At 43.0% G+C, this 17,937-nt stretch overlaps 1 protein-coding gene across 1 annotated transcript in view; it reads right to left on the bottom strand.

Moving 5' to 3' along the window:
• Positions 1-17,670, bottom strand: part of st7l (suppression of tumorigenicity 7 like) — a 26,654-nt gene extending 8,984 nt beyond the window's left edge. Inside the window, exons 1-12 of the mRNA XM_050037228.1 lie at positions 17,487-17,670; positions 16,979-17,061; positions 14,937-15,096; positions 14,798-14,852; positions 14,546-14,661; positions 14,251-14,329; positions 13,929-14,017; positions 12,847-12,947; positions 12,559-12,673; positions 12,344-12,416; positions 11,562-11,664; positions 1,433-1,583 (exon numbers count right to left, since the gene is read on the bottom strand). Of these exons, the coding sequence (XP_049893185.1) occupies positions 1,433-1,583; positions 11,562-11,664; positions 12,344-12,416; positions 12,559-12,673; positions 12,847-12,947; positions 13,929-14,017; positions 14,251-14,329; positions 14,546-14,661; positions 14,798-14,852; positions 14,937-15,096; positions 16,979-17,061; positions 17,487-17,655 (1,294 nt within the window). The 5' untranslated portion in view covers positions 17,656-17,670. The remainder of the gene's footprint in view (positions 1-1,432; positions 1,584-11,561; positions 11,665-12,343; positions 12,417-12,558; positions 12,674-12,846; positions 12,948-13,928; positions 14,018-14,250; positions 14,330-14,545; positions 14,662-14,797; positions 14,853-14,936; positions 15,097-16,978; positions 17,062-17,486) is intronic.
• Between the last annotated feature and the right edge of the window lie 267 nt (positions 17,671-17,937).

Raw genomic sequence — 17,937 nt, forward strand, 5'->3', positions numbered from 1 at the left:
GTACATACATGGCGGCGCAAGATGGCGACCTCTCTAAAGCAAGGCCCTTGCTATATATATATATAAAAGCATAATTAAAAGGCTACGAAAACCAAACGAATTTTATTTTATAGCGATTATACACTTGTATAAACATATTAATGGGTAGAATATTCAGATTCAGATTCAGATTGACAATAAACCATGCCAAATATTACACACTGGCCCTTTAACAAAAACAGTCATTTTACCTCACTGAACACAGGAGCTGCTGATCTACTGCTGTCTTTTTGAATAGTCTGTGTTATTATGTGACTTTGGTGAATCTGAACTAATCCTTTAAAACACCAAAGTCACACAATAACACAAACTAACTAACTGTTCGAGGCAGCGGTAGACCAGCAGCTCCCGTGTTCTGCACGGTAAAATTGCTGTTTTTGTCAATGTCGTCTGGTTTGAAAGAAAACGGAGATACATTTTTAGTTCAGTTCTCAATCAAAAAAAGGGCTGTCTGTTTGGGAAGTAGATGTGAGAGTGGTGCAGTGGTTAGCATTGTCGCAGCAAGAGGGTTCCTGGGGTAGGGGAGCCCTTCAGTGCAGAGTTTGCATGTTCTCGCCGCGTCAGCGTGGGTTTTCTCCAGTTTCCTCCCACAGTCCAAAGACATGCAGGTTAATTGGTGACTCTAAATTGTCCGTAGGTGTGAATGTGAGTGTAAATGGTTGTCTGTCTCTATGTGTCAGCCCTGTGATAGTCTGGTGACCTGTCCAGGGTGTACCCTGCCTCTCGCCCAATGTCAGCTGGGATATGGGGTTACAGAAAATGAACGAACGAATGAATGTTTGGGAAGTACTGAGCATACGACTGGATAAATGAGACTTGGAGTATACAGCACGTGTTGTGTAAGAGTTTGTAAATGGATGTTTTGATGTAGGTTTGGTGTTGTTTAATGTGTGTTATTGATTCTTCGTTCACTGTGGAGGTATGCGAGAAAGTCTTCTGCATGAATTCAGTATAACATGGGATGAGTAATTAATACACAAACCATTTGGGGGTGAAGTTCTCCTTTAACTATTGTTAGAAGAGGCTCTTTGAAATGGCTAACACATTTTTCAGTGATGCATTTAAGTGGCAAAAATATTATACAGATTGACAAGACACTAACATGTTAAAATATAACATTCTTCCTGTGCTTTGTGAAGCAATGACATCATCCTTGCATAATCAAGTAGAGTAGCTGTGGGTGTGTTGTGCATACATGACCTGTGACACAACAATTTAAAAATGAAGAGCAGCATACAAGGATGATACTCTGGGTCTGTGATGGCCCAGCCCTATTGAAGTACTGCATAACTGTAACTCATGAACTTCTGACTTTCAAAACTGAAATAATAAATTCTTTACATTCATACACAGAGCAGTGGTATACAATAGAAGAAGTAAGGGTGATACATACTGCCCTCCCAGGTGCAGTGTAGTAGGTTTAAGGCTCCCTCTGCCCTCTTCCAGTGCTGCAGGTGGAAGAAAGCATATGCCACTGCCTCGCTGTCACCCCTCTTCAAGATGTGCTCTGGAGGGAGGATCAGGCTCTTCATCTCTAATAAGTACTGCAGACAGGGAGAGACAGAAACACAAGACTCTTGGTAAGTATACACATACGGGCTGGCTAACTGAACTCGATACCTTAAAGGTATCAACCGAAATAACCCAGATCCAAGTAGTATCAAAACATCTCCAGTCAAACTTTACCCAGATCGAGATAAAAAATACTATTTGTATGGTTTTGCTTGCAGCCAATCACCACAAGCATTCTCCACTTTAATGTCAGGGTGTTATGATGCCACTAAAATGTCCAAAACTAAGGCTATACTACATGCGTGTGGAATCTGGTGGAATTTTTATGCAGCTGAATGCTTCAATTCACATGACAGAGATTACATGGAGTAGAGAAAAGGTATCAAAGAAAGTGTTCTATTGGTACTCGGAATTACTTTAAGGGTACTGGTATCCTAATTTCCTAAACAATACCCATCCCTAGTACACACACACCTTGATGCTTTTTGGCTCCTGAACTTGGTCAAGAGTAGCAGGAGCATCTAGTGTATGTGCACTTACTATTGCTATCAAAAACTGTGATACCGTGCAGCATCTTTTGAATGCTTGTTTGTCAAGACTCTGATATCTCGCCTATAAAATCAGCAGTCTGCTACCGTGGGATCTAATAGTATCTGTCATGAAATACTTCTTTTAGCTTCACACATACTGTGACCACAGTAAGGTGGCCACACAAGCCAATTGTATACAACATTTCCAGCAAAATGGCAGTGAGCAGATATAAAGAAGTTCGTGAAAACACCTTGGCCCAAACATTCGTAGGCTGAGATGAATACCATGTAACTGCAATGTCCATTGTTTGCAGTCATTTGGAGACACTTGTTGTCATCCTACTACGTCTCCCGACAGACTTTTATTGCATAAATGCAAAACGCTGACAAAGAAAGTCAACAAAAGAGACCCAAATGTTTTTCTCAGGCATTCGTCAACCTCTGACGATCTCACACTCCTTTCAACGAACCATCCAAACATACAGACTAAAACGTACAGGCTCAACAACTTTGCCACACAGGTTGGACTCAACATCAATACCTCCAAAACAAAAGTGCTGTGCGTAAACATCAACCCCACAGCACCCATACTTGTCAATCGGGAACCACTTGAGTCTGTGGAAGACTTTGCTTACCTGGGCAGCGTTATCAGCAAGGACAGCAGGACCCAGAAAGACATCAAAGCAAGGCTGGGAAAGGCTCAGGTTGCCTTCTCCCAACTCCAGCTTGGAGATCCAAGCAATACAGCCTTAAAACGATGACGCTCTTTGTAACAGCAATGTCAAATCTGTTCTGCTGTACGGATCAGAGAGTTGGCGAATGGTCAAAACAGACATGATGAGGGTGGATGCCTCAGAAAAATATGCCAGATCTTGTGGCCAAACAAAATCTCCAACCTCCAACTGTACAAGAAAACAAGTAGCCGGAGCATCACCAAGGAAATCACGCACAGATGTCGGAGATGGCGAGGCCATGTAATAAGGAAGGAACAGGGCTGGATCACAAGAGTCGTCACAAGATGAATACCACCAGGCAAAAGGAAACAGGCCCAAAACCACCTGGCGCAGAACTGTGACACTGGAGTTGGAAGAGATAAGCCTGTCATGGAGAGAGGCGCAACATGCTGCCAGGGATGGAATGCAATGGAAAGAGTTCATTGAAGCCTTATGTCCCAGAGGGGATGAAGAGGAGTAACTCAGTAAGTGACCAGTCAACCAAACCACAACTAAAATACCAGTGACTATCTACATTCTTATGTTCAACAGCTGGTAACAAAGAAACAGCTCAAATGGGACGTTGCCTTGTTGAGTTGGCTACAAAGTAGGCAACCGTCAGCCTAAATTCTGCTTATGCAAGTTTGGTTTTAAAAAAAAAAAGCCTGCCCCCTTGTGGTCATAAACCATTTCACGCCGCTTTAATGGTTTCATTCACATCTTCTCTGTGTTTCTCAGTCAGCACTTCACTTATTCTACTCCATTGTGCAATTCCCTGTGGCTACCTCCCCGTAGACCCAAAACATATTTTCTTCATGTGAGGTATTTGTTGACAGCCTTATTTTGCAATTGTTCAAGGTGGGAGGGAAAAGCTTTCCAAAGCTCTCTGAGTGTGTGTTATTGTTACAGTACAGTACATTCATTCCATGAATGTGTAACATCCCCCCGCTCGCCCCTCCTCTCTTCCCCCTGCTGTGTAAGTTTGTCCCAGTGAGTCAGTCAGTTCACCGTGCTGACAAAGACCCAGACCCCAGAGTTACAACCTATAGAACAGGTATGCTTTCTGAAACTACACAGGGTGTCTACAGGTATCAGACGATTACGTTTAATGCTTTTTAAGATACATTTTTAACCAAATTTAAGACTGATTTTTGGAACAAATATGATTTTCTTTATTAAGAAATGCGCACAAGTATAAAGGTAAGTAGGTCTTATGTATCACGTGTCAATATGGTTATAAAAGTGAGTACATTTTGCTAGCACTTAAGTACCAGTATAAAGTAAGGGGACAGTATTGGTTTTGGTGGGAGGTTTAAAGAGTTGTAACATCGGAAATGTCGACTTTCAGGCAAAAGAGCGTAACACATTTGACAAAAACAACTCAAAAGATGGATAAATGAAATCTGATTTTAAAAAACTGTGGCGATTAAGACATCACAACTTCCAATTTCATTACTTTTACTTTTAGTATTTATAGAATTTAAGACGTTTTAAGACTACTTAATGATCTGCAGACACCCTGTAATGGCATGCAACAGTATATGTTTTCAATACCGGCTCAGCTCTGTCCACAGACAGGTCATTAATAGGTGTACACTGACTTTGATGAACATGCCACTCTACATACTTTATGTCTGTGGTGCCCAGTGTGGCAGGGGTCTGTGTTAAACAAAGCCCATGTGCTGGGCTGGGGCCCCCTGGGCTGGATTCCCAGGCGGCCAGCTTCACAGCGCTCTGGATCTCAGACTGACACTTTGGGAAGGTTACCCCACAGCTAATCCTGTCTAATCCCTTCCATGGTCACAGGCTCAGCCAGCCAGCCAGCCAGCCAGCCATCCATCCAGACCATGCCGCTTCACCCATCTCCCCCTGCCTTACCCCTCTGTCTCCACCCTCGCCGTCATGATCACAGCCTGCCCAGGCTCTTCAACCCTGCTCATCCCTATCTCTCTCCAAGCCCTCCTTCATGCTCCTTCAGATTGCGAGATATGAGCCTGGACCCTGTGTCCCAGGTAGAGATGCACTGATTCGACTTTTTCAGTCCTGATATGATAGCGATACCTGGGCTTTGGGTATCGACCAATACAGAGTACCGATCTGATTAATTAAGAGCAGAGGAGAATTGTAAACGCGCAACCATGTAGAGACAGAAATGACATACAGTCGTGTAAACAATATAAGTCATCACGTGCGCTGCATAATCGTTTGTATAATCATGATTTCAATTTTGACCAAAATAATCGTGATTATGATTTTTTCCATAATCGGGCAGCCCTAACGATAGGCCTACACACTTATAAACAGCACCTGGAAGAAGATCAGCTCTGCACTCAGGATTTCAGGTAAATAGGCTATATGACGCTGGTTAAGATTGCTTAGCAACCTCAGATACAACCTGCCGCTGTGCTCTTGAAAGCTGGCACAAAAAAGGTAGAGTAGGGTAGCACCCTGCGCCCGACCTTGCGTATTAAAGACGCAGCATGTGTACGGCCCCTAATTTCCAGGGCTGGTACCTGCGGTTATTCCACAGGCTAGTTAATAACATGTCGGGCAGGAAATCCAAAGTGTGGGATCATTTTGAGAAGGTGAAGGACGAACCCAAGGTGATATGTAAACTCATCTTCATTGGTCGACTACAAACATGACGTATCATCTGAAACATGGAAGTAGCTACATGCCCATTAGCCACTTAGCACAATCATTACTGCTTTGCCGACAGCGTCATTAACAGGCGGCTCGCTCAGTGTGTGACGTGCACTTGTAGATAAAATATAGGCCTATATTAATGAAGGTTCATTAGTACGGTTTGGTATTTCTCTGTAATGTAGCACAGTGTTAACAATGTTACTGAAACTATTCTCTCTCACACCTTCAACTCAAACCATTGTGTTGCCCCGCCCAAAATATATCATTTAACAATTAAATTAATATCATAAACATGCAGGCGACTAGTCGACTAATGGCCCTAAATGACGACTATTGGTCGACTAGGAAAATTCTTAGTTGGGGGAGCCAGAGGCATGCTTTATGCAGACTGTCACTTGGGCCCACTTCACCCCTCTGTTGTCTGTTCCTCACTCTGCACCTCCTGAATCTCTCCATCCTCATGGGTAAAGGCTCAATCAAGCAAGCAACCACCCAACAGGTGTAAACACTTCTCCTCGCTTCACTCAACCATTCCCAGGGAATGTCCTGTCTTCTCGCCTCTCCTCTTTTCACTGAACATCCTCTGTAGTCATTACAAGGATCGGCAGCTAAGAGACAACCAGAAGCTGCTTGTTTGACCTTCTCACTTATCCTGTCTGACTTACTCAAATCAGCTCTGTCTGCTCCAGCCAAAGACATTTGACTGTCCGCCTGCATCCTCCTCACCATTTCGGTCTCCTTTCTTCCGAGCACAAACCTTTCACCATCCTCTACTCCCCCGGCACCAGCGTTGAGGCAGCTGGCCAGCCGGCGAGCTCAAGAGGAAACCCACCACTCCTCTGTTGCAGAACACGACCACAGTAACTGATAAAAAAAACCCATACATTCATTTTACATTTGACTAGAAACACATGACGAGAAGGAGCTTCATTTGGGGCCCAATCTTAAACTTCAGGTTTGATTATTCTGACAATCTGTAAGCGAGCCAATGTCTTATTTTGGTTATACTTGGATATTTTACAGTTTTACACATATTTCTAACTCCCCCCCCAGCTCTTGTTCTTTGGTCCGCTTCTCCACTCCCTGTCGCCTCTTTGATGAAGGGATTGAGTTTCATGTGTTCTCCTTTTATCCCTGGGCAGTCATACGCCCAGAGCATAACTCATAAGCTGCCTTCTGATTCTAATCTGCAGCACTTTGCTTCTCACAATGGGACACAGCGGGAACAATAACATCTATAAGGGTCGGACAAACATACACATGTACAGTCAAAGAACATGAAGACAAGCAGGTGTTGCAGATTTAAAATTCCATACAGTAAGCTAACGCCGCTACGAGCTACTCCAATCTCTACTGAGGACAGTGGAAAACTCACAGTGTTCCAAAATGGGCCAGGATGAAGCGAATCCTAACTACCGCCTCTGCCTCGTCTGTATCAAACCTCATCCATCTTAATTCAGAACAACCCCAGCACTGCCGCTCTGTCTCAATTTACAAACCAAAAAGCCAATTTCAGAAGCAAACTAAGCAAAGGTCTGCATTTCTGAGCCTTGACAAGCCATCTGGATGGGAACACGTCAACCAGAATGGGGTGAGATGAGAAACCGCCTTCCAAAGTGGAGCAAACTAGCAAGGTAGATGAGATCGGGTTAGCCAGGCTGCTTCGAAAATGAACGCGTACGGACCAAAGTGGTGGTAAATGTAAATGTACAACAGATTTAGATAGCGGGAGCACTTGATCAGCTGTACGAGCAACCGACAAGCTGTCAGTTTTTTAACCACTGGCTGTTAGAGAGGCTGATTGGAATGGACAGACAGATGGAGGAACGGGTGGAGGAGGAGGAGGATAAATAGAGAAGGACAAGAAGATGAGGAGGAGAGGAAAATAGACGGGAGCAAAGGGGAGGGAGGAGGTAAATAGGGGCAAAATGGAGAGCTGGTGAGGGAAAGGGAAAAGGGTCGCGTGGGTGGAGGGCGGTGTGCAATGAAACAGACTGAGACTGAAGCACGTGTGTGTGTGTGTGGATGTGGGTTTAGTGTGTGTGGGTTCTCTTTCTGAGCAGTTTGAATGAGCTCATGTGATTTAGCCTTGTATGATATTCATATATAATCTCCTTGGCATGCTTGATGAAACACCCACACACTTAATGCCTGACCTGACGGTGCTCCTTCATTACTTGTACACTGGGTTTTTCTTTTCTTGTTTTCAACCTTAACTTGTTAGAAATTGCCCTGTGTACACTCACACAGACACAGACATTCACACCTGGAAGCTAACCAGTACAACCTCAGTCAGGGGGTCAAAGGTCTTGCTTTCCATACCCAGATTTATCCTTCTGATCCAGGGACTGAAAGGGGCAACCTTCTTTTAACAAGCTCCCATTTCTTTCAACTTTGGGCCACCACTGCAGACTGGTACACTGGTGATGATGGTTGAGAATTTAAGAAAAATCCATAGAGGCTCAGATTTACCCAAGCAGCTCTACTCTGCTTGCTCCAGCTCAGTGCAACTCTGGTATCTGTTATGGCGTCTGTACAGCTACTTGACAGAGACAGCAAACCAGCTCAACGACATGGCAAAACGCAAGTCTGACGCTGCATATATTAAAGGAAATGGCCACTTTAGAATGAAAATACAGACAGTACTTACTGACCCTCATGCCGACAAGAAGTCCAGTGCAGTTTTTTAATCCACAAAACTCGTTCGGGGTATCGGAGGATAAAAGCTAGCTGGAATAACAGCTACACTTGAAGTGCATGGAACCCACATTTTGAAAATGTAATAAAACTCTGCTAATGCATTTCAAAAATGTCAGAACGGCTCGTCCGTCATAATCCAAGTGCCCTGAAGCCGCGGCGTGCAAAATTGACTTTAAAAGACGTAATTTACTCCATTTTTATAGCATCATTTCTCACCGTGGTCAGTTAGCCTGCCCTGCAGATGTGCTGTGTTTACATGGCAACTCGCATGAGACTAGCTGATGGCTAGTGGTGGTGCTAGTTCTCGAGTCTCTGACGTTTTTGAAATGCATTAGCGGAGTTTTATTACATTTTCAAAATGTGGGTTCCATGCACTTCAAGTGTAGCTGTTATTCCAGCTAGCTGTTATCCTCCGATACCCTGAACAAGTTTTGTGGATTAAAAAACTACACTGGACTTCTTGTCAGCATGAGGGTCAATAAGTACTGTCTGTATTTTCATTCTGAAGTGGCCATTTCCTTTAAAGTGGGTGGACCTTAAACTAATCACTTGGGAGAAATCTGGACCCCGTGGCTGGACCAGTTAGGAACCACTGGTGTAGGGAAGACTACTGTTCGAGACCAACAAACGACAAAAGCAGGTGTTTCTTTTAAGCGAGTCATTGCTGCGTTTCGAGCCATGATTGTGGCGCCAAACTGGGTATTTTAAGCCAAACATGATCTTTTCCCAACCCTAACAATGTGTTTTTTGTGCCGAGGCATAACCACACATTTCAAAATATTCGGTACATGATTAAGCACAAATGTAATGTATCCATAGTTTGCAGAAACTTGCAATATTCTGGAGATTGGGCTGCATCTATTGTACAAGGGAAATACATGTCTTAGAATACCACGTTAGATTTTAAGCAGTGTAAAAAATGTGACCCGTTTTAAATTATACAGTACTGAAAAGACTAATAGATTAATCACTGATGACTTTCTTAAAAGTATACTAAACAGCATTTTCCTAAAAAAATACAGACTTATACAAAAGTAATCCCTCTCATTCATCACTTATGACCCACTACAAATATGTGGTGGTGTATTAATCTGCAGAGACTCTGCCCTCTGCCTGTATTTTATTATTTTCTTGCTATTTTGATATGTTAACGTTCCTGGGCACGGCGCTCAGATGGGGTCAGGAATTTACAACAAGGGAGCGGCCAGGTGCCAGACTGTGAGCAGCATGCATCCAAGAGGAAGCTACGAAAAGCGCAGACACAGTGAGGAAAAAAATATAGTGAGGTGAAACACCAAACAGACAAAGCTTGTTTCAAAATGACACTGAATTTGGAGTTTGTTTTCCCTTCTGACTTTCTCCGGATAACTGTCGACTGTATCAGACACCTTTAAATAAGACACCTTCCAAAGCATGCACACATTTCTACACTATTTAGGAAATGTAATGAAATGTAGGAAATCTACAAAAGTGTGCAGAATTAGCCTCTAGGAAACATTTGGACAAAAAGCCCATTGCAGATCCTACTTAAGAGGGCAACAGGCCAGCCCGTGTCTGCAGAGGCCACAGCCACAGATGCACTCATCGTCCTAGACAACACAAAGCAACAACCCCCCCTCTTTCCCCTCTGTTACATTTTCACATGCAGTGAGTCAAAATCGTAACACAACTCTGTTCTGAGGCCTGAGTAAGCACCAGATGCCAGTCAAACACTGAAAGACGAGCCTTCCAATAATCCCCTGTGAAAGGTGTGTTACAAATTTCCTTCAGTTGGCAGTGGTGGCCAACATCAGACTCTCTGTTTGGCTCAAACGGGAGATGAGAGGGGGATGAGGGAACATGAGAGGATAAGAAACAGGATGAGGGTGCGCGATGAGAGGAGAGAGGACGGCTGCCTCTGGGCACAGTGGAGTTGGAAAGTCATTGAAAATGAGGGCCTTCACTTTAAAATCAAAGGCTGGATCAAAGTGCTGCCCCCCCCCCCCAAACCACACACACACACACACACACACACAGAGTCACACAAACACACTGATTCTCTTTCTCTCAGAGAAGGAGTCTGTGAGATGAAACAACACCACACTACAAAGGCTAAACTGAGACAAAACTCTGCTGCAACTGGTTGTGTATGACTCTGTGTGTGACATCTAATCCTGTGGGAACTGATGGGAGAGGCCACAGAGATATCCAGTGGTACCATGTTCTCCCTGATTCAGCTGGAGCTGCTCACTTATTATGTAAAACTGTGACCAACCTGTTGCATGTTTACAGTTTTTCTTGGGACCTAAATGTGAAATTCAAACTAAACTCCTGTAAAAACACACGATTCATGTTTGACTCCAAAAACACTGCATTGTTTGTACCAAATGTGCCTGACAAAAATACACTAGCGTCCTGTTCATTTGTATTACATGAATCACTACTAAATACTATAGTTACCCAAATACATATCCAAACCAAGCTTTAGTGTCTGAAGCTGACACGTCATGTGTCATAAATGCAACTCTGACACCTGCTGGTGAGTCAGTATATAGCACGTCTATTTGTAAGTTGCACCACCTGTTACTGCTGTCGTAACTCACCTGTAATTGTCTTCCTGGTTTACCTGTTTGTTCTGTGTGTCACCTTCACCCATGGCAGACATGTGTGACCTCATGATCAGACTAAATTCAGCTGATTCAAAACTCTGCAGCTCGGCTGTTAACCAGAACCAAGAGGAGACAGCACATCAGGATAGTCTGAGCTGCTCTGCAATGACTTCCTGTAACATTTAGAATTGATTTTAAGCTCCTCCTCCTCGTATACGAAGACCTACATGGGCTAGGATAGAGCTACATCGCCAACTACCTTGTTAACTATTTGCCTCAAAGAACACTGCGATCACCTGCTGCTGGTTTATTGGAGGTTCCCAGCAACAGTTGGAAGAAGATCAGGGACTGCCTTTGCCTTTGTCAATGAAGCCCCAAAGCTATGGAACACACTACTGACAGATATCAGGGAAGCTAGCTTGCTAATTGTTTTTAAAAGAAGGCCAAAGTTAAATCTTGGACCCCATCAGTTATCATCTGAAAAAAATTAAGCGTTTTATTATTCAGATATCTCTTTATAGAGCATCATAACTCTGTGTGTATATCATCTCAAGTTGCTAATCGGATTGTAAACAATGGCAAGCACACAGAAGAAGAAGAGGACTGACAGCCGATGGGTTCTGAGATAACTTGCAGCACAGCAGCTGCATGGATGAAAATAACCTTTAGTGCATGAATTTCATTAAAAGCAGTCCCAACAGATCTAAATCAAAAATAATCGGGACAGTTGTGGAACAGGAACAAGCACAACATAACATCATCAAGCAATCAATGGGTTTCTGTGGCCCCCAATCATCAGAGTCTGCGTGACACTTGTTACTTTAATGACTGACCTTTGGCACGTGTGGATTGAACTCAACAGCTCTGTGTATGGCCTCCACAGCATTCATCTCTGCTGTGCTTAGCCCTCGCCGTGACGCGGCCTCTGGAGAGAACCTGAGACAAAACACTTCGTATGACGCACCGCTGCTGCTCACATATTTATTTAATTTATAAAGCAGGTTTTAAAGGGGCAGTCCACCCTCAAATTAACAATACATATTTTTCCTCTTACCTGTAGTGCTGTTTATCAGCCTAGATTGTTTTGGTGTGAGTTGCAGAGTGTTGGAGATTTCGGCCGTAGAGATGTCTACCTTCTCTCCAATATAATAGAACTAGATGGCACTCAGCTTGTGGTGCTCAAAGTGCCAAGAAAATACATTTGAAAAACTCAACAGCAATGTCTCTTTCCAGAAATCATGACCTGGTTACTCAAGATAATCCACTGAGCTTCATGTGAGCAGTTTCATGTAGGGGCTATTTTCTTTTACAGTAGCTAACCAGGTCTTGAGTAACCAGGTCACGATTTCTGGAAAGAGACACTGCTATCCAGTTTTCAGAAGTATTACGTTGGCATTTTCAGCACCACAAGCTGAGTGCCATTTGGTTCAGCTATATTGAAGAGAAGGCAGGCATCTCTACGGTTGATATTTTCAATACTTCGGCAACTCACACCAAAACAATCTAGATTGATAAACAGCACTACAGGTAAGAGGAAAAATCTGCATTTTTGATTTTGGGGTGAACTTTCCCTTTAAGACGTTCTGATGTTGAATAGCATGCAAGGGACACATACTTATCTGATACAGCCCGTGCTTTCAACAGTGCAGATGTGTAGCATATAGTGGCTGATTTTGGCAAACTGATGTCTGCAATGACAGAAGAAATTGGGGTCATGTGACATATGTCATACAATTTCAAGGCTTATTCAATGACACTGAGCTCATTTCTGTCCAAACACAGTATGACGACTTCAGAAAAGTGACATTTTTTCATGCTCTTTAGTCTTACCATCATATTTTGCGAGGACTGCTTGGACATCAGCGTATGCCTGAAGCTCTAGAAGTGCCTCCAAGAGGTTTTCGTGTATATTTAACATTCCCAACAGTGGAAACTCCTTCATTAACTGAAAAGAGAGAAAATATCATACAGCAGCAATATGATTTGTTAGTAATACTGTACTGCAGTTGTTTCAAATACAGTAAACATGTTGCCTCAGCTGAAAGAGTAATTTGACATTCACACACAGCAGTGAGCACTGTGGGGTGCAACTGTGAAAGACTTTTGATAGAAACTCACATCTCTCATCATTTTCACTGCTTCTTTAATCCGTCCCAGTTTGCGTGCACACATTGCCAGTCTGCGTTTAATGTACACCAGTAAGTTGATATCTTTTCCAGCTGTGGATGGCAGAACAGAAAATAGGAGACATTTAATAAACACAACATTTGTCAATAAGATGGATCGAGTTGTATTACTGACACAACTTCATACTGCAGCTTGTGATCTTGTGTGGACAAAGAGCAGTGACACATTGATGGAATATTGTACTTGTAATTATGTCCTTCATCACAGCTGGGTGTGGACAGATGTGGTCTAGTCTATTTATAACCATAGCTACCTGTGATCTGGAGTTATTCAGATCAAATACCTTGTGCGAGAAAGCTGCTCTTGATTGGTCAGAATTTCCATGTGGGAACAATCCAGGAAGTAAAGCAAACGTTGAAGAAGAGTACACTTGCAAGATAAATGTGACACTTTCTAATGTCACAATGGAGGGACAACTACGCAGGTTGATTTTAGCGCTGCTCATCGTGGACTATATTGCTGTCATTGTTCATTTTAGTCAAACCATACAGTTTGAAAACGAGGCGCGGCTCCAACTAGAAAACAATGTTTTGATGCATTGGATGTGCTGAATGTGCATATTAAGGCAGTACAGCAGGAGGTGCACATTAATAATCCTCCAGGACTGTAACATGCTCATGTTTAACCCAAACAATGTGTCATGTGACTGCAGTTGGTTCGGATCGAGGTCGGAACAACGTCCTCACCACGAATAAAGTAACCGGACCAAGACCACCTCTTTAAGAAGGTCTCAGTCCGGTTGTTTTGGTGTGCACGTGAGTGTGATTGCTGTGTTCACACCTGCCCAAACGGCCCGCACTTTGGGGGCAAATGAACTTCAGTTTGATTGAACCCAACCAAACAGGGCAGGTGTGAAAGCACTCTTAGTGGACGCACATTGACAGGATGCTATTGCCCTAAAAATTATACTGCAGCACTCTTGCTCCATACTGGACAAAATGTGTTGCTCTCATTGGTCACTTAGACACCAAAAAAAAAAATACCCACGTTTCAGTATTTAAATCCATTCTTACCAATACTTAGTGCTTTTTTGAAGAGGCGTTCAGCTTCTGTGATGGTTGTGGCTTCTTCCTCTGCTAGGAGCACATAGGCTGCAGCACATCTGCACACACACACGTAACACACAAAGGGACAGATTTTCAGCCCATCCTCTCTGCATGCACATCAAAAACTTAATGCAATCAAGGCAATAATTTGAGTACGAAAGCGCCCTTAAAAGACCATTATATAATTATATTAATGTATTCATGCTCTTGATGCAAGCACAATCACAGACACTTACTATAGTTACAGTATTTAAGAAGATATTTGTAACTGTGTGAGAGAGGGACTCACTCATGGTTCATTTCTATGGCCTGGTAAGCTGCTCTGATCCTGGCTTGAGGATTTCTCTCTCTCCAGGCTTTCTGCATCACTGTAATGAGATGAGGAACTCAAGCTTATTATAGATGTGACCTTACAGACATATTTTATTGTGTGCGTCCACGTCAAATGCACCACAACAAGAACAACAACAAAAACTACATCTGAACATTTACAAAGGACCAAAAAATGTTTTACAAGGAAATGTGCCTGCAGTCTTATGCTTGTACTATCTTAAGACAAGGAAATGTGTATAATTAAAACTCACCAGCATCTTCAGGTCTTAACTGCGGAGTGTCTCCTGTGAAGAAGGTCTGGTGGTCTTGGGCCGACAGGTTCATATCATAGTATGTTAAGGGTTCCTTCCCTGTCACCCAGGTGTACCTGTGGTGTAACATATAAAATACAAACTGCTTTATGATCCACAATGAATCAAATAGACAAATATCCTTGGACCAAAGACACAGTTTGCATCTTCAGAAATAGTTTCACATTATGAACCGCGACCCATTTCACATACCTGTTGTATTCTGCTCCTCTGAACAGATTCAAAGGATTCCTCCAGACCTTACACTCTACCGAAATGAAGACAACATTATGAGTGCTAGTAGTATGACAGGTAATATTGCTGTTATAGTTTGTATTATATGCACATTTACCTGAGACACTGGGCCTGGGCTCTGCCTCTCCGTTCACAGATGCGAACAGCCCAGTCGTGGAGCTGCTCTCCACTCCACCCAGGAGAGGACGCAGGTGGCTCACTGACACTTGTTCAATGAACGAGGTCCCATACTTACGGAAATACCACCACTCAAATATCTGCGGCGAGAAAACACACAGTGACAGCATGCTTTACAGAAGTATTCAAGGCAAGCATCCTTTTTTTATTTGAACAACTTGTCAGGTATTTTCCAGAGCACTCTGTGATACTCAGGAGCAAAGTGTTTCTCGTGTGTAGATAAAAATGGTCTGTTGGTATACCATATATAAAACTTATGTCTCATAAAGAATAGCTCAAGTGTAGAACCTGGTGTGAAGTACAATTTAAACTCCCTGTGTGCACAGTTACACTCAGGATCGTCACCATTAGCCTCAGAAACCAGTAGATTTAATGACACTCCAGAAGAGGACAGACTTTGTTGCGAAACGCAGGTGAAACTGACAATGAGGTTAATTTTTTATTTTTATTTACTGTCCTGTTTACGAAGGCATTAGGGATGTACTATTAATTAAAATGACTTCTATTTATGTTGATTTATTTTGGTTTGGATGACCATGAAAAATGTGAATATATTTTAGAAGGGGAACTTTTTAGTGGCAGACTTTGTCGGGCCTGTGATAGAAGGCAGAGTATTTTGTTTGGGGACTGAGCAATACGATACGTAAAACCCATGAGGGTTGGGCACATGTTTGTGTGCATGACACAAAACAAAGAAATCAATCAATCAATCAATCAATCATTACTCAGTTATATCACTACACCAGTGGTTCCTTGACTTGACAACACTAATGACACAAGGCTCTGTCGCTGTAATGTAAACTAACTTGTGAGCTAACATTTTTTTGTTTATTGAGTACCATCTTTTTTATTTTCTCCCCTGTCAAAAATCTGTCCATCTTTTGCATGACATGTCATTTATCTGTCTGCATACGGCAGCACGGTGGTGCAGTGGTTAGCACTGTCGCCTCACATCAAGAGGGTTCCTGATTTATTTCTTCCACCCTGGGCTCTGCATGTTCTCCCCGTGTCATCGTGGGTATCCTCCGGGTACTCCGGCTTCCTCCCACAGTCCAAAGACATGCAGGTTAATTGGTGACTAAATTGTCCGTAGGTGTGAATGTGAGTGTGAATGGTTGTCTGTCTCTATGTGTCAGCCCTGTGATAGTCTGGTGACCTTGTCCAGGTGTACCCTGCCTCTCGCCCAATGTCAGCTGGGATAGGCTCCAGCCCCCCCGCCAACAATTCAGTTCAATTCAATTCAGTAAGCGTTACTGGCATGACCTTTCTTATGTGTTGCCAAAGCGCAATTACAATTTAAGACAGTGAAAATTCAGAAACAATTGACAACAATTTAGTATTACAAAGTCATAGACATAAATTTCATTCATTCAACTACCATAACTGCTTATCGTGTTAGGGGTCACAGGTGTGCTAGAGACAGGTCACCAGACTATTACATGCCCACTTATCCTGGAGGGGACTGGAGCCTATCCCAGCTGACATCGGGTGAGAGGCAGGGCACACCCTGGACAGGTCACCAGACTATCACAGGGCTGACACATAGAGACATACAACCATTCACACTCACATTCACACCTATCATCAATTAACCTGCATGTCTTTGGACTGTGGGAGGAAGCTGGAGTACCTGGAGAAAACCCACGCTGACACGGGGAGAACATGCAGGCTCAGCACAGAAGGGATCATTTCATTTTTAAAGGAACAACATAATTAAATGAAGGAGTAAATAAACCTTTTCAGTGGATGTACCAGAATTTTTTTCCCTTACAGCCTGTCATTTCATTTATTAGTGACTAAAACTCGGCTCCCACCCCTGTGTGTCTCATCTTAGACTCCTGAATAAGAATTGAAGATGAGGTTATAGCAAATTTCATCTTCTAAGTGGCCTACGAGCAGGTGTAATTTTGCAGGATGGGGTGACAGTTTAACATGTATTCTACAGTGTGTGAAATAACTCACAAGGATGAGTCCAGAGATGAGAGAGGAGGTCCCAGTGAGGGCCACATAGAACTTGGGGGTGAGTGTGTTCAGAAAAACTGAGGCTGAAAGAAGAGGAAGAGTCAGTCAGTCAGTATGGAGCCATACAGCAAGTTATCTGTTGTGACCATGCAATAAAAAGACATGCAATAAACCATATGTCTCCAGACAAACACTGGCTGTGTGTTCAGTACAGCAGGTGACATGTAGCCACATATATTATCTCCAGTATATGAGGACCAAAGCAGCACAACAATAAACTACCCAAGTATGACTGTACACAACACACGCTGCTGTTTATAAAACAGTATAACTATGAGCTGGGAGCAGACATGTAAGAACTGGACCTAAAGCTAACCAGTGAGTCTCCTCCATTGGTGCCTGTGTGAGTGAGATAACGAAGTGTCAAAGCAGCAGCTCCCGCTGTCTGTCAGCTAAAGCCAGCTAGCCACAGGCTAACAATAGCTAGCTAGCTGCTGCATGAATTCACCTGAGGTAAGAGTTTCCTGCAGTTTCAGCGGGCTCCACAGGACGTAGATCATGATGAGCACCATGCCGAACCAAATGAAGCACACGTAGGTCCATGACCAGGACAGCCAAGACTTTAATTTCTCTGTGAATCCGAGAGATTGGGGATTACTGCCAGCGGTGTCCTCCATGTTTCTCCGGATGCCTGTAAACAGAGGAGTCACGTGACCCGCCAAGTAAGATGACTTCTATTTTGAAATCTCTACATTCAATCCATTTCCGGTGACTACAGAAAAACAGTATCTCAATCAAAAATTAAAAAACTATCAACAACAAAATAAATAATCTGTTTTAAACAAACGTCTTGTAGTTGATTTTTTTTTTCAGAGTTTTGTTTTGATGAGCAGATGCTCAAATTACAGTGCAGGTGCAAAAATGTGTCTCAATTCATGATTGATAATTAAATTAAATTA

The sequence above is a fragment of the Epinephelus moara genome, chromosome 24, assembly GCF_006386435.1.
Source record: "Epinephelus moara isolate mb chromosome 24, YSFRI_EMoa_1.0, whole genome shotgun sequence".
Classification (NCBI taxonomy): Eukaryota; Metazoa; Chordata; class Actinopteri; order Perciformes; family Serranidae; genus Epinephelus; species Epinephelus moara.